Genomic DNA, 25,660 nt, shown 5'->3' with positions numbered 1-25,660 from the left:
AGACAGACAGACAGACAGACAGACATGAAACATGGCTAAGAACACCCCGTCGTTTTTGCGTCGGGGGTTAAAAACCGGATAATGCTAGTCTGGCTCGAACACCGAAGGTTACGTGTACATTTTACTATTTTTTTCTCACAACTATATATTAATAACCATGTACTGATGTATGGTGTAATACGATTTATTTTCCAAATTTTATAGTTTAGGTCAACCGGAAGTACCCTATTAATTTTGACTTCCTTGAGAGTGTAGATTTTTTTTCAACTCAATTAACCTATGTTGTATTTACTTAGAAATAAGGTTTTTTTACAGCTTCAAGGAACGGTACAGTACACTTGAGTATAGGGTTTTTCCGAAATAAAGAATATTGACAAATAGATAAACGGATAGACAAGAAAGTACATAATTGTATAAGGGTTCCATTTTTCCCTTTTGATCCGAAAAAGATAAAAAATCTTTGTCATTCAAAACTTTATGTGATTTCTCAATTCAGCTTTTTTTCATTTATTAAACATTTCATTTTCATTAATTTATTGTAAAATGTTTCCAGAAAGGATAGGTAGATCATATCACACAAAATTTCATACAAAACGATGTGTTGCCACTTCAAGGCAATGATAAATCACTTGCTATTTTTTTGAGTTACTTAGCATAAATTTATCTTATTTCGATAGTTTGTAATATACGTTTACACACACTGAACCCTACACGAAATTTTTCAGTATACTAAACACTATAAATTTCTGACAGTTAATCTTAAAAATCAATTTGAAATGATTTATTTTTAACTAATATTAAAAAATAACTATTCGGTCAGAGTGAGTACTTTCAGACATAGTCTCAATAAAAAGGGAAACTACACTCTGTCTCATTTATAGAGGTTATACTTGACGACAAACCTAGCTACCATACACCATTTAAACAAGTTTTAAAAGATTTTTATAAGAAAAGTCTGCTATGTGACGCAAAACACACGATCTGGAAACATTCACGATTTCTACAAATAGTACTAAATTATCGCTATGTATGAGATTGTACAAATCGGGCACAAACATCTAACAGATCTTATTATACAATATTTCCAAAAATATAGCTATGTGTCATAATTCACATAGCAGGCGCAATTCCAAAACTGCTGTTATAAGAAGATAATGTAGTTATGTGATTTATTGCAGTTAGCGATTATAGGAAGAACATTCAATGTATGGGCGTCACATACCTACTTTTGATAAAACCTGTAATACTGAAATGAGCTCGACGCTGTTTTTGGAGCATATGTATCTAGAAATAAGGTTTAAAATGGCATTGAAAACGAAAAATCGTTAAAAATCACATAGCGAATTTTGCACGCGCAGCGACGATAGAACTGTACTCCTGTAAAAATTGGATTCAGATGACGTTATAAAAGGGCGTTTTTCAAAATATCGAATTTCAGAAGACACATTTTTTTTATCGTCAAGATCGAATTAGCTCGTGATTCTGAGAAGAATGAGCGCAAACACGTCCAGATTTGGTAAAATTCGATATTCGAGATTTATTTTGAAAAACGCCCAAAAACCATAACATACAAAATACTGGTGCCGGGATAGTTGTGGATAAAATTTGTAACAAAAATTGTGCTCATCGGTTAATTACATAATAATGTGAGGATACCTGTTCATCAAGAGAGAAGAAAACAGAGAGATCTATTTTGCGTTTGTCAGTCAACAGACAGCTTTAAAACTTACATATAAAACAAAAGTTATTACAAAAATTTAGTCTTAAAAGGGCAGAAGTAGCATAAACAGCACCAGATGCTCCTTATACTAAAACATTACAAACTCAAGTCTCCACGGTCAAGTGTCGAACCCCAGAAGTTTCAACATCCCAACTTATCAGACGTCATAAGTGCAGCGAACCGCATAAAACCGCTATAATAGAGTTTTCCTATTTGGTGGTCACCCTAGCTCATAACACCCTACTAGTTTTGACATTTAAGAATATGTTACTAAATAGACAGAACGAGAAGGATAATGTATGCAATTTTTGATTCTGGTAAGTAACTGTTTGGTTTCTTATGCTATCAAGTAACAGACAGAGATACGGTGTCAGAAATCATGAATACAGCACTGAGGCAAGTGGAGAGGTGGTGTAACCACCAACAACTCTCCATCAATCCAGGCAAAACAGTGGTAGTACCGTTTACCAGAAAAAGGGCCCTTACTGGCATGGAGCGACTAAGGCTCTATGGAAGGGTACTTGAACTTTCCAATGAAGTGAAATATCTAGGGGTAACACTAGACAAAGAACTGAACTGGAAAAGACACGTCGAACTGACCACAGCCAAGGCACTTAGAGTGTTTGGAATGTGCAGGTCAGCTTACGGCAAAACATGGGGTTTAAACCCAAAGGTGCTAAGGTGGATCTACACCATGATGGTGAGACCTATAATCCTGTACGGAAGCCTGGCCTGGTGGCCAAGGACATTACTGAGCACATGCAAGGATGTCCTCATGAAGGTACAAAGGACTGCATGCATGGCTATAACGGGTGCGTTCAGAACGACGCCAACAGCAGCATTGGAGGTACTATTAGATCTCCCGCCGCTACATCTAGTGATACAGTCTGAGGCACTGAAATCGCTACACCGGCTGGCTTTAACAGGCCTCTGGAGCGATAGCATGCCGAAGACTAAACACACAAGCATGGAATACAACAATTCTATGGAAAGGCTGATGAGTATGGGCTGCGACAAAATGCAACCGAAATTCATCTTCCACAAAAACTTCAAAACCAAAGTCCATACTAGAGCCGAATGGAAGGAGGGTCTGGAGACACCCACCCCTGATGACAACACCATCATCTGGTATACAGACGGGTCCAAGATGGCATCTGGTACGGGCGCAGGCATTTATGCAAATGACTACAGTGGTAGTATCAGCATGGGCAATTATGCCACGGTCTTCCAAGCCGAGACATATGCAATAATTGCCTGTGTACATAAGAATATAGTTAGACAATTTTCAATTTATTTTCAATTTATTTAATAAAATATAAAAATGTAACATTACAGACAAATCCAAGGTAAGACTATCTATATACTCAGCGACAGTCAAGCGGCACTCAAAGCCTTCACATCGCCCAGAGTTACCTCTAGACTGGTATTAAACGGCATCCAAGCTCTTAACAAGCTTGGAAGGCAAAACAAGGTGCAACTGGTATGGATACCGGGGCACGAAGGCTTCATTGGAAATGAAAACGCTGATGAACTTGCCAAGGCCGGATCTGAAGACAACTTCATAGGTCCGAAACCTTATGTGGGCCTTTCACAAGGAACCATCAGAATGGCTATGAAAGACCAAACAAAGGCTAGTCACCAAAAAGAGTGGGATGCCCTGGTTGGTCTGAAGCATTCAAAGCTCTTTATGCAGAGGGTAGACTCTGGATGGAGCAAAAAGCTAGGGAAGCTAGGCAAAAGACAACTCCAAATTATAACGGGGGTGTTCACAGGCCATTACGGGGTCAAAGGAATTTTGGCCAAGATGGGACACGCCGACAACACTGATTGTCGCATGTGTGGCGAAGAGGAAGAGACCGTCAAACATTTAATGTGTGAATGTCACGCCCTCGCCAGACAAAGAATGAAGAACTTTGGAACAGGCTACCTGGCACCGAAGGACTTCAGAGAGCTACCCATGAGCCTCATCATCCGATACGTGGAGATGGTCGAGAAGCTCCTGAATAGCTGAAGGATCTTAGGATCGTAGGGGGTAATTGCACAAAAGATCCCGATGGGTCGAAGTGTATCCGTAAGGGCCCCGCAGATTTAAGATAAGATAAGAACAGACAGAGAGACAGAGTTTTCATATCTGGTGCTCACCTCAGTTGATAACAAAGGTCGATGGTAACTCGTTACATGGTTCCTTAAGGAGCTTATTAACTTCACTTTATGCTTTATATCTCATTTCGTTAATTGTGTATATTGAAGGAATGGTATTTTCCTAGTTTAGTCTAACTAATCTCAAGAAATTAACAGCAGCATTGGAAATTATAATAAATAAACGTGTCTACACAACAATATGAGTCAATTTCATGTTAATTTATTAATTCACTGACTGCGCCTAATATCTGAGAGGCCGTTGCTATCCAGTAAACTTATTGTCAGTGTCTTAATAAAATATTACAGTAGAGACACATGTAACCACGTTCTAAATTATCAAAACCCAGACGTTTTATCATTTCAAATGTTCAGACGTCATTATTATTAATAAACCCGTAAAACAATACGTCACATTTCAAGCTAATAAATAAATATTGGGGACACCTTACACAGATCAACTTAGGCCCAAACTAAGCAAAGCTTCTACTATGAGGGCTAAGCGACGATATACATACTTAAATAGATAAATATATACTTATATACATAGAAAACATCCATGACTCAGGAACAAATATCTGTGCTCATCACACAAATAAATGCCCTTACCGGGATTCGAACCCAGGACCGCAGCTTAGCAGGCAGGGTCACTACCGACTGAGCCAGACCTGTCGTCAAAATAAAACCATACAATAAAAGTGCTATTTGGTGGTCACCCTACATAAGAGGTCGATGCCGTCTCGTTTCACGGTAGATAAATCAGTTCGTCGCGTAAAAATGCCCTCCTACTTGTACTTCCCTTCGATGTTACCGCAACCAATATCTAGCTGTTTGTTGTAAAATTTTATTTAAGCAGTTTTGAGAACTCAAATGTAGCTCTTGCAGGGTAATGTTCATATTATGAACCGCATAGCGAATACAAACAATCATCGAAAAATCGCAAAACTTGCAATAACTATAGTCTAAAATCCATCCATTTATAGGTTCTTATTATGTAATAAAACTATGGAAACGAATTATATCGCGTATAATGAATTTACAATCATTATTTATTTGACCACGAATACTGTAAAGTGTTCGGGGTGAATTGTAAATTCATTATACGTGATATAATCCGTTACCAGAGTTTTTTTTCATGAGTAACTATCGCGGTAACCGAAGACAATATTTATAGGTTCTTTTAAAAAATACGTTTATTTTTTACGCATAAATCGCTCAGAGAAAAACAAACAGAACATTGAAATTTATATTGACATAACACTGAGCCTAGTACCTAATCAATATGCAGTCATTACATTATATATTTTTTTTGTTATTGTAAACTGGCCAGACCTTAATCGCACCTGATGGAAAGTGACGACAACGCCGCAGCTGCTGCTATCAAGCCTTTTTCCATTGGAACATGATGGTGCAATCCTCTAATACGTATCTGAAGGTTTGTGCTAGTACCTAAAGATAAAGGTACTTGATCCCCAGGAAAATAATTAAAATAGTAGCTAACTGTCGGTATACCTACATTAAAATTATTTTGTTGCATTAGAAGTATAAAATATGATTATCGTAACCATTCCCATCTTAGCCTCAGAAAAGAAACCAACATTTCCTAACCATCAAAACCATTTCAACTCCTCGCGTCGTCCGCTCCATTCGCCCAAACCGTTTGATGTCTCACGTGAACAGGAGCCTTAGCTCCGTTCATGCCTCGGTTGCATGAATGGCGTGCCTTTAAGCTACATTACAGATGCCATAACATCACAAAATACGGATTCTTGGAGTTTTCAGAAGAAATAAGCTTAACGTTTTTAAATAGAATGGTAGATTTTAAGATATTCACAAAAATAATACTTAATAAAAATTAAATTATGTTTATGATTTTTAAAGACACTTTTTGCTATAAAGGACACCACTAGTTTGTTTCTTCAGTGTAATGGTAAAAAAATTAAACATTCATTGTAATCTAGTGCTGAAATCCTCTTTTATAAAATATGAAAAAACTATTTTTCCTCAACTAATTTTAAATAGGTAATCTTCATTGTTTCATGGATATTCGATAGTTTGTTTTGAATCTACGAGCATTTTCAGAATTTGGGTCCCCCCCAATTAGCGTAAGTTGTTAACAAAAATTAACTCGCTGTCAGTTTTGTGACGACCATTAAGCATAAAATCTGTCTAAAATTTTACTTTTTTCACATTCTGAAAGAAGATTATCTTATCACTTAAACTTTATGTACTTAATTAACACAAAAACAATATTTTTATAGAAATTTCATGCTTAATTATCGTCACAAAACTGACAGTGAGTTAATTTTTGTTAACAACTTACGCTAATTGGGGGGTCCCAAATTCTGAAAATGCCCCAACACATAATCCGTTTTCGATAATAGTTATTTATGGTTTCAGCATCTTCGTATTCTTATGATCTACCTTTGAATATCACTATAGTAGGATTCCATTTACCACCTTTCCGTTGCAAAACCTTAGAAGTTGAGAACAATTCTCACAATTTCTCAACGTCGAGTTATTCTTAATTGAATTTGAACGGCCGAACGGGTCATTAGAGGCTATTCTCGAATTCTCCACCCTTCCAGCAAATTGCCCGCTAAGAGCCTTTAACCTCATTATCTCCCACCTTGCCTTTACGTTCAATTAAAAAAACGTTAAATAAAAAACCGTTTTTGAGGTAACGAGGAAGATTTTTTGATTATTTGAATTTTTTAAATGATCTTGTTTTGTGTATATTTTAATATTTTTTTAACGTTGAGATAATATAAATTATACTTGAAATTAAACAGGAAAAAAATGTGTTAAAATTAAACACATTTTTTTATGGGATAGGAGGCAAACTAGCAGACAGGTCGACTGATGGTAAGCGATCGCTACCGCCCATAGACACCCGACACACCAGAAGTATTGGAAGTGCGTTGCCGGCCTTTAAGATTTTAATAATATTTGTATCACATTGAAAATAGGTATCTGAAAAAGGAATAAACTTAGCTTAGCGATTTTTTTAAAATCTCAACTTCTAAGTATATAAGTTCTTATATACCAAAGCTGATGCAAATCAAAATAACAAGTATATAAAATTATGCAAAGTCTACAAATGCAAAACCTGTAAACGCAAACAAAAAAAAACCAGCACAGATAAAAAAACAACAAAAGTATCTCAAAAATACAAAAAAAAACCATCAAATCTCATAGACTCAAGAAAATAAAATATAAGTTTCGCTCCCAAATGCAATCGGCAACAAAATAAGGCCCGGCGCACACTGACATTAAACAGATTTCGCGCTCATAAAATCTGTAATTTGAATTCCTTAAGACCGAGGGGCTGTCTCCTCTATTACTCATAGCAAGGGCTGTGGCGTAGTGTGAGCGAGGATATGCGAGGCGATAGTTTAAATAGTTTGAGTTGTTTATGCATACATTCTGAATAGCGGTATCAATACCCAGATATTTTAATTGTTTATTAGTATAAAATCTTCTTTTCAGTTTACGATTTAAAATTATTACTAAATATATCATTTTGTGTTTTTCCCATTACAACAGGTCATTTTATCGTTCTTATAGGGTGTAAGAACTATTTTGAGAATAGATGAAATTAAAAAAAAAAAGTTTTAACATTAGATCAAATATAGCACTAGCTGACTAAATATTGTTATAGCCAGAGAATTTTATTTATTACGACGTCAAAGGCGTCCGATGGAAGTAAATGAGTAGAGTACCTAGTCTGTTCATATTCTTTGATGAATACTTTTGCATGTTAAATTGTATGTTGTTATTTAATGCATGTTAATTATAAGATGTAATGTTTTGAAAAGAAGTTGCCCGCCGAGTTTCTTGCCGGTCCCATAGTGGATACCCCCCTCCCAACTGAGGGGGGACTGAAATCTTCTCGAGGCTGAGGCGTAGGGTTAGAGCCGGCGTAGCTTTATTTGACGTTCATATGCGCATTGTAATATGCCTACTTGAAAAATAAATATTTCATTTTCATTTTCATTTTCATTTTCAATGCTCTGTAACTATAGCTTAGCTTTAGTATAGTATAGCTTCAGTAGTGGACAGTCACCCTGCTCGTAACCCTGTATAATCCGGGGACGATAGTAAGGTTATAGCCGGGAATTTTATTTATTACGACGTCAAAGGCGTCCGATGGAAGTAAATGCTCTGTAACTATAGCTTAGCTTTAGTATAATATAACTTCAGCAGTGGACAGTCGCCCTCCTCGTAACCCTGTATAATCCGGGGACGATAGTAAGGTTATAGCCGGGAATTTTATTTATTACGACGTCAAAGGCGTCCGTTGGAAGTAATGCTCTACATAAAATTCGTTTTAACCCGTCGTTCGTGGTTCGATCCAATTATTGCATTTTTATATGATTAAATTCATTTTCAAATACTTTTCATAAACGATCACTTGCTTACAACTTGAACAATGATAATTGACGAATTAATTTTATTTTATAGGATATGCATGGGGGTTTGTCACTCGACACGGCCACATTCTCCTGCCTCGCATTGGGCTCACTAGCCATTTGGGGAAGTGCCGCAATCTAATGGACGCTGCTTAACCCATCATATTATTGATGTGAGAGGCCATTGATGATGATTGATGAAAGCACCCCCTAGGACCTTCACAAGCTCGCGCTACCCCTTCCTATCTTCAGCAACCCCCGTGGCCTCGCTCCAGCTCAAACCAGCCACTCGTAGCTCATTTTAATTGACGGACCGCTTCCATGAGTGGACAGGGCCCCGGGGCCACGGCTTGCATTTTGCGGTTTCCAACCGAGAGAAATGCTTGTGTTCATTCTTTCCCCTCTCCGAAGAGTGTGTCTAATTCATCTCCATTTTCGTGTCGCGATTTCCTCGTCAATGGGTATTTGTTGTCATATACTTTCTGAGTTCAGACGTGCAAGTTATTGCTGCGAGTTTTAAGACAGAAGTATATGCAAGAAAGAGATGCAGATATTTGCCACTCACTCTTACCTAGATAGTTGCGTCTCAAAAGTTGCAGCAATAACTTGCTGGTCTAAACTCCGCTTTTAGATTGCCTTAAGCAAAATTGAAGAAAGTTACATAATAATAATATGTAACAGGATTCATCTACCTAAACGGATACAATGTTTGATTGAAACTGGTTTAATATATAAATGTGTGCAATAAGTACTCCAGCTACCTCCTTTGTCTATAGAAAATCGATGTTTCAGCAATTTAAATTTAAAACCCCGCATTAAAGTTTTCGAAACTTCGCAGTCTAATTTATAGCTATCATCCATTAATTGCTACAATATGTATAGATGTAATTGCACCCAGACACATTTCTCAAGCATAACAAGGTAATGTTTAATTCAGGGGGAGCTCGGGCTATAAATAACGGGAACAAATTAAAAAGTCCGAGCGACGGGGGATCCCCGCCGCGTGCGAATAGTTCTGAAATCCTATTATAAAAGCTGTACATGATTTAATACTTATTGTAATGTCGCTGTAATAATGAAACTATTTTATTAGGGAAAGAAATTTCCAAATAAGCATACTTATTCATTACAGACCAATTTCGAACAATACGGCGTAATTCAAACTGAGTTACGCCAAATATTATATTTAGATCCGATATGTCATTGTCAGTGTCAAAAATGACATTTCTACAATCAAAAACGTCACTTTTCAAACTGACACACCTATCAGCCTATCATCTATTCAATCCATATCATAATTACCTAGAACTAAAAATCGACGTGTAACATTATTTTACGAATCGCGGAGATAGTCGAAAATTCAGTTTCAAACCCCGACTGGGTCATGCCAAAATTCTCAAAACTATTTTTTTTATTATGTTTTGATAATTACTTGTCACTCTTTAGAGCAAACAATAACATGATTTATTTCATATTACAGTCAGTACGCAAAGGACTTAACTCCCATTCATATGATACGCACCTACAACCCTCCTGGTATTTCCATGAGCGGCGGTGATATCTTACTATCAGGCAATCCATCCGCTAGTTTGTCTCTGATTGTAAATTCCTGCTTGATATTTTGACGGTAGTCTCACTAAGCAAGCTAGGTTCGTCAGGTTGTTTCAGATACCCGAAGGGCAAACTGCCGGCCTGACCGAATGACAATCGTGGACGCTACGAAACGCAGTCTGGCTTTGTCGCCGTCAATACGTAAGAGAGAGCTAGAGATATATAGCTGCGAAAGCAATATTATCGTGAGCGCTTATGCATTTGGCTAAGTACACTGCCCAGAAATAGGTGATAGCTATCTCCTCTCGTCCCCTAATTCGACCTAGGGCCTGTTTGAATTAGAGGACGAGAAATCGATATCCTCGTTTCACGCTTTGCCTAGGAATTACACAATCTGCCGGATTTTCCTATCGGCCGCCTACACAAAATATACATACATACATACAATCACGCCAGTATCCCATAAAGGGTTAGGCACAGCACATGGAAATATTCAGGTTTCATTGCCACTCTTGGAAACAAGGGGTTGAAAGGAAACGAAACTGTGACATTGCAGTGACAGGTTGCCAGCCTCTCGCCTACGCTAAAATTTAACCCATATCCCACAGTAGACTTCTATGACACCCGCGGGAAGAAAATACATAAAAATATAAAACTAACAAAAACATAAAAAGATATAAATATAAAAATGTGATAATCTGAATAAAACGCGTTTTTACATTTCCGTTTCCTCCGTACATTTCTCAGTAATTTAAAACTCGAGGTTACTTAGTTAAATGTCCACCGTTAACTAATCAAGACCGTTATCACCCGGAAACGTTAAGCGACGAACACAAACGCACGTGAACTACTAAACGATAACAAAGCTATTCAAAAACTGGGATTGAAAATACACATAAAGGTGGTCCAAGTGACAAAACACAAACGATATTATGATCTGTCAAACTAACTAACTTGGGGTAAGGGTTGTTGCCTGTCTGTGTATTGGCCCAGAAATGGTTCCGCTACGATACTTTGAATGCAAAGTTATGTACTAGAGTAATATTTTAAAGGCCACAACTTGTTTTCTTACAGTTAGGGCGAAACAGTAAGAAAATTTTGTAGGGTAAAAATACATTAAGTTTCTAAGATTATAATCAGACATCGGAGTCCGTGGGGCGAAACTTCTTGACAGCTCTAGGGACTTCCTATATCGATAAACTCATTTATCGATACTAGTTCTATATACTAGTGACCGCCCCCAACATTGTGTGTGTTTTTTGTAACTATTGTTCTGAAGACCAGTATGAAATTCATACATAGCGTCTAAAATAAATAGCGTCGAAATAAATTGTGAACTGTTAAAAACGTTTTCAAAAAAGAAGAAGAAAATTGAGATCTTATTCTATTATATTTTTTTTATACTACGTCGATGGCAACCAAGCATACGGTCCGGTGCGGTGGAAAGCGGTTACCGTAACCTATGGACGCCTGCAACTCAAACAGTGTCACATGCGCATACTCTTTTAATAAAAAAATATTTTATAAGCAAACCTTTGTGTTATCACTAGTATTTAGAACTAGTATCGATAAATGAGTTTATCGATATAGGAAGTCCCTAGCTGTCAAGAAGTTTCGCCCCATGGAATCCGATGTCTGATTATAATTTATAAAACTTAAATTAGAACCGCCGAAATATCCACGTTGTATCCAATACAGCTTTTGCATTGACCCTTTGATTATGAGAGTGTTCATTGATTAATGAATCTACGGTTGTACTCACGTTATTATATCGTTATTCTTGCGAAATGTTTCGGGCCAATAACGCGATAGCGATAAAATAACGTGAGTACAACTGTAGATTCATTAATTATTTGAATATGTCTCACGAAAGTTTAACGTGTGTTCATTGATAATAATGATTGGAACGATTTATTCAATTATATCTTATTTCAGCTTTTAGTATGCTCAAAACTCCATAACAAGGCAGTTCCACGCTCAATCTACCACTGACACTTTCTTAAATACTGAACTGCGCACGGACATTTTTTTATCAATATTTAGCCAAAAAAAGGATTAAAATATCAATCCACTAGACCTCATATCTCGCTCCACGCCCCAAAAACAGGGCATATCTAGAATATCCACCCTCAATCTGCAGAGCTGACACTTAATGCTAAATGCTGAACTGAGTACGAAAATTGGCCAAATATGGAACAAATCAAAAAATAAAAATACAAATCGCCTTACCTCCTAACTTGCACCATACTTCAATCTACAGCTGACACTTAATGCTAAATGTTGATCTCCGCATATAAATTGGACAAATATGGAACAAAAAACAGATAATAAAAATACATACCGCTTCAACTCCTAACTTGCACCATACTACAAAACAGGGCATATCTACCCTCAATCTACAGCTGACACTTAATGCTAAATGCTGAACTGCGCAGGAAATTGGGCAAATATGGACGCAATCAAAAAGCTCGTTTAAGTCATGTTCCGTCATGTTTGTCAAGCTTTGTTTAATCAGAACAGGTTTGACTGCTGTTTCATATTGTTCTACGTTAATTTAATCTTGTGATTTATAATGAAATACGAATTTCTTCGATGAAATGGTGGTTATTTAAAAGCTATAGGTAAGAATAACTGTCCTAGTTAAAAAGTGGTATAAAATTTTAAAAACACGATAATTTGAAAAGTGATTGATGATTTATATCCATAACATCTTAAGTTTTAAAGTGTTATGTCATATATTTTATTTGCTTTTCTTTAACTTGCATAATTTTAGGCATTTTGCTGTAGAAGGAGTTTGACCCGGCACGCACGACCTCATCTGCTAAGTCATGCAATACTTGACTACCCGACGCCAAAATAAATGCCAATTTTAGCCTTTTGCCATCTCAATAAAACTTTGCATTTATTTTTATATATAAATATTAATAGTTATCAGTTACCTAAAGATGCGTAGCGTACGTTTCAAGATAAAATATCAGCCTAAAAATTTCGACGAAAATGGCACTTTTCCTCATGAAGATGTGGTCTGATTGAGTTTCTCTTTTGAATAAATTTATGGCTAAAATATCTTCGTTTCTATCCCTTAATATAACACCATACTCAACATCAGTTTGACATTTGTTGAACTCCTGAAATCGAAATGCATTTTCTTTGCAAAATGGCCATCGTGCCGCGTAAATAGCATTTTGTATCTAGCTCTCACATTTTTAAAAGAAACAGCGTACATACATAAATTATCCTTTATGTTTAGGTCCCTTAGTTCATGGTTATTTTGCAGTATGCAAAATGTTGTCCCCTCTTCAATTATATTATGTTATTGAATATTTTATAATTTTAAGCATAATTTTGTATGATTCGCCCATGGTTATTTGTAGCTACTTTACTGACACAAACCATGTAATTCCTACAAAATCTTTACTTGATTTCAGAAGAAAAATACTTCTATAAACGATTTTTGGTATGCAATATCAAAGCAATATTGGATATTAACTTTTTTCAGTTAGTTGAATATCTCGCCCAATCCGCAATGTTCGCTGTCATAACTTCCAACTGTAAATACTTTTCAATTTTGTTATAAAAAAATAATTAAACAGACTGTAATAGAAGTGTCTTTTAGAATCCGTGAAGGGCATTAAATTGTGGATTTAAAGTGATACACAGGGAATAGAAATCTGTTATATTGAAATAGATAACGACTTGTATTACAATAGGACAGTTAATCCGCCCAACCCTGTAAATGGGAGAATGTGTGTGTTGATTTCATCTAACATGGTTTTCACACGAAGTGAGATTACCTTTTGAAAGATGAGCCAAATAATAAACGTAGGTAAGTTATACGCGATTAAGTCCTGGTTTAGTTTAAAACTTTGACAAAAAGTGTGTAGTTTAGTTTGTTAATGGTTTACATGTGCCCCATTCGAAGAATGCTTAGAACATTTCACGCCGAAATTATTCTTATATTTTCGTGTCAAAGTATGAGACCTTGACGAAAAATTCTATAAACACTGATGGATATGAATCATAATTATCTATATCGGATGTAAGTCTTATAAACATTGTTTGAATAGGACAGAAAGCCACTGTACAGGCGACTACAAAGAGATATATTATATCCATTTTTTCACCTTATTGCATTGTAATAGCATTTGTAAACGTTGAAAAAGTGGATACGTCTCTTTGTAGTCAACAGTACAATCTTTACAGATTTCCATTCACGATTTCTCGAAAATTAGGCAACATAAAAATAAATTCGACTGAGGCCGTGAGACATTATTTATACCCGATGTTATCGCCATAATTGGCTCGTGAATGACTCGCTTATTTCTACCTTTTTTGTGCTGTTCACTGAGTTTGAGGTTTTATTAATTTAGAGTTAGGAAGTTGATCCATTAATTAACTGGCTTTTCATTTGACAGCTTTTTATATGAACATTATTATTAGCTTGTTGTGTTTCAAGAGAAATGAGGGCATTTAATAACGGTATTTTTTTATATTCTCGTAGTTTTGAAGTAAAGTTTTGACTTACTTGGTAACTTTCAGTCTTTTAAGGTTTTGTCCATTGCCTTTGAAGATTTTTTTCACTTTAAAAAAAATCCAGGAATTATCTTAAAATTGACGATCGGTTTTAAATTTATTTTACTATGTTGCTATGTAGAACACCTGGTAAGTTTTATAACGTACTTATATTTTATATATTTATGAAACTTACCTGCGGCTGGTGATAGTTTCGTTACAACGCCCCATCTTGATTTCCACTGCAACAAACAAACAATAAATTAATAATGTTAGTAACCAAACTTTACAATGAATAAATAGAGTTTACAACAAAATTAATGTGTCAGGCTACGAATCCAAAGTATTTGCTATACTTTTGAATATACATACATAATTTTGATTAATTTAAACACTAATTGTGGAACAATTTGACTAAAAATGAAATTAAACGATAACAGAACTTTACTGTACATTTATTTTTATTCCAATAAGTATTGGTAAAATATTAGTCTGCATTGCCATCTCTTTATTGCAATAAAGAATAATGTCGACATTAATTTACACCAGACAATGCAAGTTGTGCTAGAAGGGCATGAATACACATGAAATTAATTGATAATAAAACTATTAAATATTAGCAAGGATGATTATATAAGATTTACAATCTTCATACTAAGAATAGTACCTCAAGTTTTTAGCGCCACCTATTAAATACTATCATAACTACACTGATGATGCCTACAATTTATTTATTTTTTAATGTGTATTGACGTGATATCATGATATTTAAATAAAGAAGCATGTCATTTGTTCTTACAAAAAATAAAAACACTCAAAAACATTTGGGGAAGTTTGATTTTGGCCACTTCCACGAGCTCCTTCGAGCGACCTTCGAAAATTTTACGTGGGTTTCCCGATTTTACATGTTTAATAGTGTCTCACGGTACTTTTATTATTAAAATATGCAATGTCTAATATCTTCAAACGAAGTGACTCGTATAATTTCGATCGAACTTCACTTCCAGAAGTTCGTTTGATCATCAATAAAATAGTAGCTCTTGACAGTTACAACTGTATACGGTTGACATTGTACAGTCAAGTCAACATTTTGCTCATTCCATTTATGTCAGCTTTCGTGAAACGATATATCTACAATGATTAAACCTAAAAGTTACGTTCCTATTGAAGTATCTATTATAGGTATGTCTTAAAATAGACTAGGTGTCTAAGTGCAGTGTCTAAAACCGAGTATAAACGTGTAAAAACAAGATGTTATTAGATAACACTCCGTATTCTCAAAACCACCTAACAAGCACACCAGTATAAGTTTATCTCTGGACAAAGAATCAATATTGAAACAAATTTTACTAAACCTGTTACAACATTCAAATGTTCAAAATAAGGAAATAAAATGGTATAAAGTATTAGACTTATATTGACCGGGATATAGACCGTGATTACCTTTTTAATTTTTGTCGAGCTCCCGATATTTCGACGCAGTTGCATGCATCATGATTATGATGTATGGAATCCAGTGATTTGTTTGTGTAAAAAACCGGTGAAGTCAGAATTGAACAAACGTAGTGACACTGTGAGTGTAGTGTGTTTGGACAGACCATCGAGTGTGAACGCGACCAGTGGTAACGCTGAAAGTGAACGCAGCCGACGCGCGCGAAGGAGGGTAGATCGCGCGCTGTCTATACAACTTTAACATCCACCCGCCTTCGTCAGTTTTCCGTGATCATGATGCATGCAACTGCGTCGAAATATCGGGAGCTCGACAAAAATCAAAAAGGTAATCACGGTCTATATCCCGGTCAATATAAGTCGAATGAAAATAACCGTGAATCATTCAAAACTCTTATGGTATAAAGTATTTTAGTTCAGGCAGGTAAGTATGACAAGAGAGGGGGCTCTTGTCGAGAACCCCCTCTCTTGTCATAAATAAGTAAGTAAGATCTTACTTACTTACTTATGACAAGAGAGGGGGCTCTCGACAAGAGAGGGGGCCGAAGGAGGGAGTCCCACACACCCCCCCTTCAAGGCCTTCCCGTGGCTGGAGGGACGGTGCGTAACGCATTCCCCACTCCGACAAAAAAAAAAAACCGGCCAAGAGCGTGTCGGGCCATGCTCAGTGTAGGGTTCCGTAGTTTTCCGTATTTTTCTCAAAAACTGCTGAACCTATCAAGTTCAAAACAATTTTCCTAGAAAGTATTTATAAAGTTCTACTTTTGTGATTTTTTTCATATTTTTTAAACATATGGTTCAAAAGTTAGAGGGGGGGGGACGCACTTTTTTTTCTTTTAGGAGCGATTATTTCCGAAAATATTAATATTATCAAAAAATTTTCTTAGTAAACCCTTATTCATTTTTAATTACCTATCCAACAATATATCACACGTTGGGGTTGGAATGAAAAAAAAAATTCAGCCCCCACTTTACATGTAAGGGGGGTACCCTAATAAAACATTTTTTTCAATTTTTTATTTTTGTACTTTGTTGGCGTGATTAATATACATATTGGTACCAAATTTCAGCTTTCTAGTGCTAACGGTTACTGAGATTATCCGCGGACGGACGGACGGACGGACGGACGGACGGACGGACGGACGGACGGACGGACAGACAGACAGACATGGCGAAACTATAAGGGTTCCTAGTTGACTACGGAACCCTAAAAAGGTAAGTATGGTCTCATGATGAATAATAAAACATTTGACCGTCCCTATCGCACTATTTGTAAACGCGATGTTTTATCATTTATGGCGCGACCATGCATGCCTGCCATCAAGTTTTGCCGATGCGACAAACGCAAAGGGCTCTGTCGCACTGATGCAGAGAAGCGATAGAAAGAGACAACTCCGTTATGCTACTGAGCATGAACGAGTATCACTTCGGGTGGCTGCTTAGTTTTTGTTTATGAAGTCGGAAGAAAACAAGCAAACAGGCCGCCTGATGGTAAGCGATCACTGACTCCCATGGACACCCGAAACACCAGAAGTGTTGGAGTTGTGTTGCCGGCCTTTAAGATGGGGGTTCGCTCTTTTCTTGAAAGTTTGAAGTTTAAGTTGAAAGTAGAGTGTGCAAAGGTTTGCGAATAGCAAAGATGGCAGCGATAGCGCGCGCGTGTTCGGGCGCGGTAAACTGTGCGGTTTTATTGCTGCCTCTGTCGGCACAGACAAATCGTAACTAACTACTTAAATAAATTCAGCCGTAACTAGTTTTAATATTTCGTATTTTAAAGCAAGCTTGATTTCATTTCATTGACTTGATAAACCGACTAAACTTTTGGTATTAATTAAGTTTATTCCTCAAAGTAAATTCAACGATACAATATTGGCAAAATCAAAATTATTGATTTTGCCAATATTTTATGATTTAATTTACTTTGAGCCACTGACATATATACTAGCAGGGCAAATAAAAAGGGGCATTGCATGAGGAGTGTCCAATACAAAAAAAATTGACATTAAATTTGACGACATTTATACAAAATACATCTCTCTCTCTCTCTCTCTCTCTCTCTCTCTCTCTCTCTCTCTCCCTGTCTCTCTCTCTACGTTAAATAATTTATATGTAACGTAACCCGTCAACCAATCTTACCAAGTTCTACCGTCACAAGAGTTTATTAGTTCAAATATGAAGACCAAGGTCTGTAAATTTAGTGCATAATAAACCTTCTCGTAAATATATCATCATTTACTATTGAAAAAAATCAGTCCAAATTGTTATAAGCCTGTCAACAAAACAATCAGGACCCTTTTCAGTGAAGCGTGAGCGTGGGTCGAGTGTCCCGATTAAAAACCCCTCTGCACTGGACAGCGGGGATCAAAGAACGTCTGAAGAAAAGAGGAGCAAAAAATACAAGAGAAATTACCTTTATTTTGAAAATATTCACTAATTTATTATGGTCACAGAACTTTTACTACGATTTTTTGTCGTTCTAGAATACAAAGTAGGTACCTTTGTAATAGGGTAAACTCGCCTCAATCGGTGACACGCCTAATTCGGTGATACAAGCTTTGAAGCAATATTCCGAAAGACGATTTTTGGTTGTTTCATCGAATTAGGCGTGTCACCGAATGAGGCGAGTTTACCCTACTCAATATCCTAAAAGTCAAAGACTGTGAATGTTTGTGTGAACCTTCAAATCAAGGGTGAACAGGTATCATCTGGGAGAGCTCACTCCATCGTAGGCCACGTCTTTGCCTTTGGATAGTCTGTGGCCATGAGCAAGTCCATTTATAATTGAAAAAAATTGTGTGTAATTTTAAATTATATCAGTACTAAGGATTGCGGCGCATTTGCTTTTTCATGCAAGATTCTGTCACGTCAATGTTGTTAAAATTATGATTGTTCCAAAAATCTTTATGAGTAGGTACATCAGGCAATCAAATAAAATAATTATCCCAAAATTAAAATGGAATTGGACGGGTCATGTTGCCAGGCAGAGTGGCGGTAGACCAAAATGTTGACAGAATGGTGGCCGCTTTCCAATGTAAGAAGCGCCTGGCATCCGTTGGCTCGTTGGGTGGACGACATTCGAAAAACTATGGCGCACCTTGTGATGAAACTAGCCCAGGACCGGGATAAGTGGCGTACACGAAGGGAGGCCTATTCTCAGTGGGCGATTAACGGCTGAAATAATGATCCCAAAATTATGAGAATCATACAAAATTACACTTTTTCTCCGCTTTTAACCGTTTCTAGCTACACCACTAACTTTTAAATATACCAAGCCGTCTGCAAACTCTAATACTCTCACTGCACAAAGTACCATAGTTTCAAACCTGGACCATAACTTATCCTCAAAACTTCTTAAAACACCAAGTACCATTAAAATCACAGCCAAGACTTAATCCCAGTTGGCGCAACCGCAAAACATTACCCTCCCTTCTGTAGCCGGGTAATTAAAGACAAACATGAGCCAAGTGGTTGGATGTTATTGCCAATGGTTATATACTACTTTGTAGTTGTCATACAGGGTGACATATTTATCAGGATGTTGTTGGGGCTGTCTCGTTTCTGCAGCGCATCAAGTACATACGAACATTCGCACAAGCTTGCACGGATGACTATTATGCCATAATACGCAAAAGAACTGCCTCGATGCTTTTTAGACTGCGGGCCAGCACCAGCATTAAATTTTATCGACACTAAAGTTTGTTGGTTTCCGTTGTGGCTAAAAGATGATATCAAAGAGTTATTTGTATTATGTGCTTTTAAGTCTACAAAGTTACAAGCTCAAAATGTAACACTGTGGTAACATAAAGATACGCTAGTAACTTTACCATGTCATGACAAAACCGTCATTTAATTGACGTTGGGAATATTCTTCTTCTTTAGTCGTTCCCTCAACGCTGAGGATCGAGACATCATATCATTCTGTTGAAGACCAGGCAGGCAATTATGGTCGCGCGATAAGTGATAAAATAGCAGGCCGACCCTATCGCACTATTTCTAAGTGCGATAGGGACGGCCTGATATTTTATCGTCTATCGCGCGACCATGCTTCCCGTACAGGAGCCCATTTCTCAAAGTTACAAGTTACAATTTACAAGTGGTAGTCAATCATATTAGACAATATGACAAGTTGGAAAGATACTTCCGCTTGTAACTAGTATCTTTCAGTTTTGAGAAATGGGCCCTAGGTGCCTCCATAGGCATCTGTTACTCGCCAAGCGCATGGCCTCGTGTCGTGAGAAGATTATCAAGTTACATAAGTTTAGTTTGCAAATAAATAAATAAATATTGGGTACACATTACACAGATCAACCTAGTTACCCCTCACATCTAGCGTCTCGCGAGCGTAGCGTCGGGCCTACTGTATGGCAAAGCCTGACGCTTAGCAAGCAGGGTCACTACGCGCTAGGCCAGACCGATCGTCAAATGTTACAGTAAATTAAATTTTACTTATAGCCTGATAGCAAAGCTTGAAATAGTATTCAAGCAACTACTACTGTCTTCTAGTACCTAGTATTTATTGCTTCGATACTGATGTCATCCTGTATGTATGTTATGTACCTATAGGTACTTATTGCGATATTATGAGTTAGTTTCTCGAGAGCTTTCTCAATGTATGTTGTTCCTTACGGTAAAAACAATTGTTGTAGAAACAATAGGTAAGATAAAAAATAAAAATAAAAAATAAAAATAAAAGAATATTTATTGCCACAACTAAGAATATTGTACAACTTAATGACTTAATACTACATTTACATTTACATGACAGAAAAAAATTAATAATAATAAACGAAAGTACATACACTTAGAAACTAGGCAATGGGTACGAGTCTCAGCATGTGCTAGTTAGACAGTTAAAGCTATCTAGCGCTGATTTTCAGACTAGCCCCTAGCTAGGTCGTCCACGATTCCAGCAACTGCCATACATTGCACTAAAGGCTACGGCGACTGTATGTGTGTGGGCAACTGAGTAATTGTGTGTGTGTGTGTGTGTGTGTGTGTGTGTGTGTGTGTGTGTGTGTGTGTGTGTGTGTGTGTGTGTGTGTGTGTGTGTGTGTGTGTGTGTGTGTGTGTGTGTGTGTGTGTGTGTGTGTTAAAAATAAAATTAAAAAAATTAAAAATATATATAAAATAAATAAAAATATAAATGTTTCATTATAAATTATTCAATTATATCTACTGGGGTTGGTTTCCTTTTTGTAAATCGAGCAGGTATAATTTTGTTATATTTTTTTTGTTATATTGTTATAATTTTTTTGTATTTAAACAAAGACATGGGACATCTCAATGGTGGAGGTAAATTGTTCCATATCTTTGTGGCTGCGTATTTGAAACCCCCCTGTAGAATTTGGTTCTGTGTTTTGGGACCAGCAATGAGTTCTGTCGATGAGTTCTCAAAAGGTTTTTATGTGCGTCCTGCGTCCATTTTAATTTTTCATACAAGTAAAGCGGTTTATGAGTCTCGATTATTTTGCGTAAAGTAAAAGCCAGATGTAGGTTTCTTCTCCTATTCATGTTTAGGATACCCCTGTTATTGAGATAAGGCGTAATGTGTGCTCGTTTTGGAATGTTGTAGCAGAACCGTGTACAGGCGTTTTGCACCCGTTGTATCGCCTAGTAATATAGATAATAACCACATAGTAGATTTTGCAACTGCGAGTACATAATACTCATTATTAATGAAACAAAAAAAAAACATAAATCATTCAGACTGTGTTAAAAAGGTTCGTTTTTATACCCCCTAACTTTAAAAAAAAATTTTTTTTTTTTCAATGATTTAAAACTCTAAGACCCACTTGCACCAATCACTTTAACTCGATGTTAGTGGGCTGTCATCTGTCAAATTCCATATAAAATGGTGGGTTAATCTCGGGTTACCCCTCCATTTTCGGTGGTGCAAGTCACGCTTACACTCACTAACCTTTGTTCTAAATCTAGACTGTTCAAAAACCGCAAAATTTTCTCAATGCACTTTTATCCCCCAGTGCGAATACTATTGATTGACTATTTCCTCACAAACTATAAATAAACACGACAACATAATAAATTGATACCTTACTTCACACTTCACTAGAAGGGGTAACAACCACCCAGTGCACTATAAACTCTATCTTATAAACTGTAGGGGCTAGTTCAGTTTGTTCCGTTTTGTTTTGTTCATCGCGTCATGGTAGTACAATATATTGTACACAGTTCATTAGGTCTTTATATTGTGGTTAAGATGAAGGTTTAAAAATGGAGGGTAGTCAAATCTTTTGTGAATTGTGATTTTGCAGGGGGATCTGTGTGTGTAAACGTATGTGTAAGGGTAGTCGTTAGATAGATGAGACTAGAGATGGGCCGGGACAAGTGGCGTACTAGAAGAGAGGCCTATGCTCAGTATTGGGCGATGGAGGGGCTGATATGATGATGATGAAAGGTAGTGGTGGCTTTTGAGTGTGTGTGTGTCAAAAGATAGAAGTTAAAAGTTTATATATATTATAAATAAATAAATAATAAATAAAATAAATAATAAATATTATAGGACATTCTTACACAGATTGACTGAGGCCCACGGTAAGCTCAAGAAGGCTTGTATTGTGGGTACTCAGACAACGATATATATAATATATAAATACTTATATACATAGAAAACATCCATGACTCAGGGACAAATATCTGTGCTCATCACACAAATAAATGCCCTTACCGGGATTCGAACCCGGGACCGCGGCGCAGCAGGCAGGGTCACTACCGACTGCGCCAGACCGGTCGTCGGTATTATATGACTTATGAGTAACTTATGAGGTTAAAAATGAACATTAACACTTTTTTAGGGTGTTATCTAGAACTAATTATGATTTGAATGCTCAGGGACTTATTTTTCGAAGTTACAATTTACAAGCGGTAGTCAATGCCTAATATGATAAGTTGGAAATAGACTTCCACTTGTAACTTTCAGCTTTGAGAAATGGGCCCCTTCTCAAAACTGAAAGTTACAAATTACAAGCGGAAGTCATTTCATTTCATTTCATTTATTTGCCATAAATTGTATGTTTACATAAGATGGTACATGTACATGTTTAATAAGTTTCAATACAATTTTACCAGATTGGTGTAGCATTATTTAAACAATGTTTAAAAAAGTAAAACTAACATGCAATACATTTTATTTAATTTTACAAGCTGAAAGTTACAGTACTCTTTAAGACTATGTGGACACAGTTCGATAAGATATTTTTTTAGACGATTGAGGAATTTAGTGGATGAAAGAGACTTTATTTCTATCGGCAAGGCATTGTAAACCCCTGCCGCTACCTGCCTGTGGCATCTCATGAACAATGCTGATTTGCTCACAGGAGCCTGGTGTCATGGGCAAATATCTTGTTGAGCCTTTCGCTCTCGCCAAGTCTCTTTCCAACTTGTCGTATTAGACATTGACTACCGCTTGTAAATTGTAACTTTTTAACTAACAAATGCGTCGACGATTCTTAAGATGAAATAATATATTTTTTCTTTATTTTTAAACACGTATTTATTTTTTCTAAATCCTTTAATCTCTAGCGAACCACCATACATTTTATCAATGTTGGTACTAGAAAGTAGGGCCGAATTTTTTTTGTTTCAAAATCGAACGAATCAAAACAAATGCAACTCAATTCTATTTAACGTGGATTCAAATTTCATCGCAGGTATTTTGTCCTAGTATTAGGACATTTAACCCCAGGAGGTAAGTGTATGAAAAATCATCAACTTTTCAATATAAACATATTAGCAATGTAAGTAAAGGTTAACAGAAAATACGTGGAGTATTAATACCATACAATTTATGGTCGCATAAATATAGAGACGCGAGCGGATATTGAATTTCCACATCGAGGGTAAAATAAATGTATACCGAGTTAAGGAAAAGTGCTTTTTATAACACTTTTATAAATATTTCAAGAAGATTTGATGCACAGTGACTTAATAAATAATAAATAAATATTGGGGACACCTTACACAGATCAACAACTTAGCCCCAAACTAAGCAAAGCTTGTACTATGGGTGCTAAGCGACATAAATACATACTTATATACATAGAAAACATCCATGACTCAGGAACAAATATCAGTGCTCATCACACAAATAAATGCCCTTACCGGGATTCGAACCCAGGACCGCGGCTTAGCAGGCAGGGTCACTACCGACTGAGCCAGACCGGTCGTCAAACTTTTGAGGTCATAATGAACAACTTGTACTATGGGACCAATGCTGCAATCGCGAAAAATAATTTAGTTGTTCCCTATGAGTGGCATTATGACAGTCGAATCGAAATGTATGAAGCAGCCAATTTTTTTTTTGCTATTTCAGCATTGGTCCCATGTAAAAATTGTTCATTATGACCCCAAAAGTCACCATGCAAAAGTTTGAAACGGTTCTTTTTATTTCACCGTGTATTATTATATATAAACAAAAAAATAATGTCCTTCAATATACATAAGTATTTGATTCCTATTCAAAAATGTGTTTTCAGTTGTTTCCTGAAAAAGTAGAAACTTACATTGACGGAAATGGAGGCTTTCGATAACCGTACAAAAATGTGAGAACTTTGCAAAAATTTTTTACGGAAATATTTTGTAACTTTAGGAATCCTTCCAAACTGTGTGATTTGTTTTTTTTTTCAGATAAGTTTTTCTCTTCGAAATAAAACATATCAATAATTTGTTGCAACAAAACTGAATAGAAATAAACAAAAAAACTTGAATCATAAAATAAGACAAAGAAGTCCAAACCAAAACATTAATCTTAAACTGCAAAACTTTTCACAAAACAGTATCAAAACACTTAAAAACCATTACAAAAATGCTCAAAACAGCCGAACAAAGGATCCCTCAAAGTTTCCAACAATGTCCGCGTCATTATTCAGCGGCTGTCAAAAAAAGGCGACTGTCAAAAGTGACAATAGAATGCTGGCATCGCAGATAGCGGGACAACGGGCCCGCATCGAAGATGACGGGTTTTGGCCGTTTGTGTATTGCACTGGATTATTTTACTAAAGCGCTTGAAGCGCTGGTAGCCTAGCGGTAAATACGTGCGACTTTCGTTCCGTGGTTCCATCACGGGTTCGAACCCCGGCTCGCACCAATGAGTTTTTCGAAATTTATGTGCAAAATGTCATTTGATATTTGCCAGTCGCTTTTCGGTGAAGGAAAACATCGTGAGGAAACCGGACTAATTCCTATAAAGTCTAGTTTACCCTTCGGGTTGGAAGGTCAGATGGCAATCGCTTCCGTAAAAACTAGTGCCTACGCCAAATCTTGGGATTAGTTGTCAAAGCGGACCCCAGGGCAACGCAAGGAGGATGATGACGATTATTTTACTAAAATGCAAACTAAAACGGAGTTGGGCGGGACATGTTGCTAGGCAGAGTGATGGCAGATGGACTAAAATGTTAACAGAATGGTGGCCGCTCACAGATGTAAGAAACGCTTTGGCATCCGTTAGCTCGTTGGGTGGACGACATCCGGAAAATTGTGGGTCACAACTGGAAGAGACTAGCTCAGGACCGGGACAAGTGGCGTACTAGAAGAGAGGCCTATGCTCAGCAGTGGGCGATAAAGGGCTAATATGATGATGATGACTGGATTATTTTAGTGTTTTCGGTTTGGTAGTATACTCTGAAAGCACCTGGGCAAACAAGCTTCGCTTGGAGTTCAAAAACTTGAGAATTCGCGTTTGCCGGGTGCTAAAACTATGTGACTAGATCGATTTTTCACCCCCGAAAACTTTAGAAAATTCTTCAACTCCAGATTGCTGGTTTAAAGATATTTTATTAATATGAAAAGAGAGGCACTGAAGCATTAATAGTTTCATGTGCTCTGCCTACCCCTTTATGGGATACAGGCGTAATTGTATGTA

At 36.7% G+C, this 25,660-nt stretch overlaps 1 protein-coding gene across 1 annotated transcript in view; it reads right to left on the bottom strand.

Moving 5' to 3' along the window:
• Nucleotides 1-25,660, bottom strand: part of LOC125230869 — a 739,902-nt gene that overhangs the window by 442,897 nt on the left and 271,345 nt on the right. Inside the window, exon 2 of the mRNA XM_048136122.1 lies at nucleotides 14,531-14,576. Coding sequence (XP_047992079.1) covers nucleotides 14,531-14,576 — 46 coding nt within the window. The remainder of the gene's footprint in view (nucleotides 1-14,530; nucleotides 14,577-25,660) is intronic.

Source organism: Leguminivora glycinivorella, chromosome 11 (assembly GCF_023078275.1).
Source record: "Leguminivora glycinivorella isolate SPB_JAAS2020 chromosome 11, LegGlyc_1.1, whole genome shotgun sequence".
Classification (NCBI taxonomy): Eukaryota; Metazoa; Arthropoda; class Insecta; order Lepidoptera; family Tortricidae; genus Leguminivora; species Leguminivora glycinivorella.
This window is presented reverse-complemented; position numbering and strand designations above follow the sequence as displayed.